The sequence below is a fragment of the Buceros rhinoceros genome, unplaced genomic scaffold (assembly GCF_000710305.1).
Source record: "Buceros rhinoceros silvestris isolate BGI_N320 unplaced genomic scaffold, ASM71030v1 scaffold17596, whole genome shotgun sequence".
NCBI lineage: Eukaryota > Metazoa > Chordata > Aves > Bucerotiformes > Bucerotidae > Buceros > Buceros rhinoceros.
The window spans coordinates 23293-24785 of NW_010418283.1; the positions used below are offsets into that span (position 1 = coordinate 23293).

The 1493-nt window shown below is 49.1% G+C and overlaps 1 protein-coding gene across 1 annotated transcript in view; it reads left to right on the forward strand.

Annotated features, from left to right (window-relative positions):
• LOC104495515 (lymphocyte-specific protein 1-like) overlaps positions 1-1493 on the forward strand; it is a gene marked incomplete at its 5' end in the record, with an annotated part of 13154 nt that overhangs the window by 10279 nt on the left and 1382 nt on the right. The window contains 3 exons of the mRNA XM_010138490.1: positions 1-21; positions 192-273; positions 622-762. Coding sequence (XP_010136792.1) covers positions 1-21; positions 192-273; positions 622-762 — 244 coding nt within the window. The remainder of the gene's footprint in view (positions 22-191; positions 274-621; positions 763-1493) is intronic.

Genomic DNA, 1493 nt, shown 5'->3' on the forward strand with positions numbered 1-1493 from the left:
GAACCGCTCAATAAAGAAAAGGTATTTCTAGGGCTGACCTTGGGGTAAAGCAGGTCCCTTCCTCCAAGTAGATGCTGGGGGACCCTGCTGTGGGGAAGGGCAGGAGTGACAGGCTGCCTGTGGCCCTCAAAGTCCTTCCTTCTGCTTGAGGCACTGGTGGATCACCTTTAATCCTCTCCTCTGCTCTCCAGCAACAGCATAAAGAAGTCTCAGCCTCCCCTCCCTGTGTCAAAGATCGATGACAGGCTGGAGCAGTACACACAGGCTATCGAGGTGAGCTGCTCTCTTGTCTCTCTGTCCTCGCCCTCTTTGCTGGGCATTGCTCTCCCACTGTGCCCCTTAGTCTTACCTTCTGGGAGGTGAGAACTGAATTGTCTCCTCTTAGATGGGAGCAACCATTTCTCTTGACTCTGTCTCTCTCCACAGCATAAAGTAGACAGAGAGCTGCCCCATTCTTGTTTCCTCATGCTTCCTTCTTAAAGGGTGGGAGCATCTGGCAGGAGCTAGCAAGACCCTACAAGTCTCCTTTTACAACCCCTCACCCCTGAGGATGCCCAGTTATGGGGAGGCAGGGGGAAGCACACACTCCCTGATGGTGATCTTTCTCTCTTTATTTCCCAGACATCTGCAAAGGCTCCAAAACCTGTCCGACAACCCTCTCTTGACCTTCCTGCCACGAGCATGATGGTAGCCAGCACAAAAAGCCTCTGGGAGACTGGAGAGGTTGCAGCTCAGTCTGCTGTGAAGCCCCCACCCTGTAAGGTAGGGTGCTTGCGGACTTGCCTTGCATGTGCAGGGGAGGAGGGACTGGTCTCCAGGCACAGCGTGCATCATGCCTGTGACAGCCTCTCGGTACAGCTCATTGGGGACAGCCCACCAACCCTAAAGACATCTATATTAGAGATCCAATCTCCTTCATCAGGATGCAAGGACTCCTATCAGAGCTTCGCTTCATCTGTGCTGGGGTCCCAAACTGTTCCTTGGAGGTACAGCCAGAAAAGCCTCTGTGACGCTGGCTGAGCATCAGGAATGGGAAACAGGAATTTGAAATGGGAACAAAATTAGCTGGTGGGAAGAATGTGTATGTCTTCTGCAGGGTGAGGACTGAGCTCCAGTTGTTGAGCACAAAGTTGCATCTAGCACTAAGATGATAAATCTTGTAAACTTTGAAAATGCAGAGTATTATATATTGCTCTGTTAACGTCACTTCCTGGCCATTGTGAGCGAGTCTGGTTCTGTAATGTGCTGGTTGCAAGTCTCTTTGTGAGCAAACTTCCTTCCACATAAAAAGCCTTGATGTTAACAAGTCTTAAATAGTTAAACTTAAGAAAATAAACATCTTGGATCTCTGATCCAGGCTCTTGTTGAGAGTGGAGAGAGGAAAACATAGGCTATATTGGGAATAGGAAGAAGTTTTCAGTCATGAGCTTTAGCTGCAGCTGTCATAGGTCAGATGTGATATTATAAATAAAGAAGATATGCGGGTTTGACAG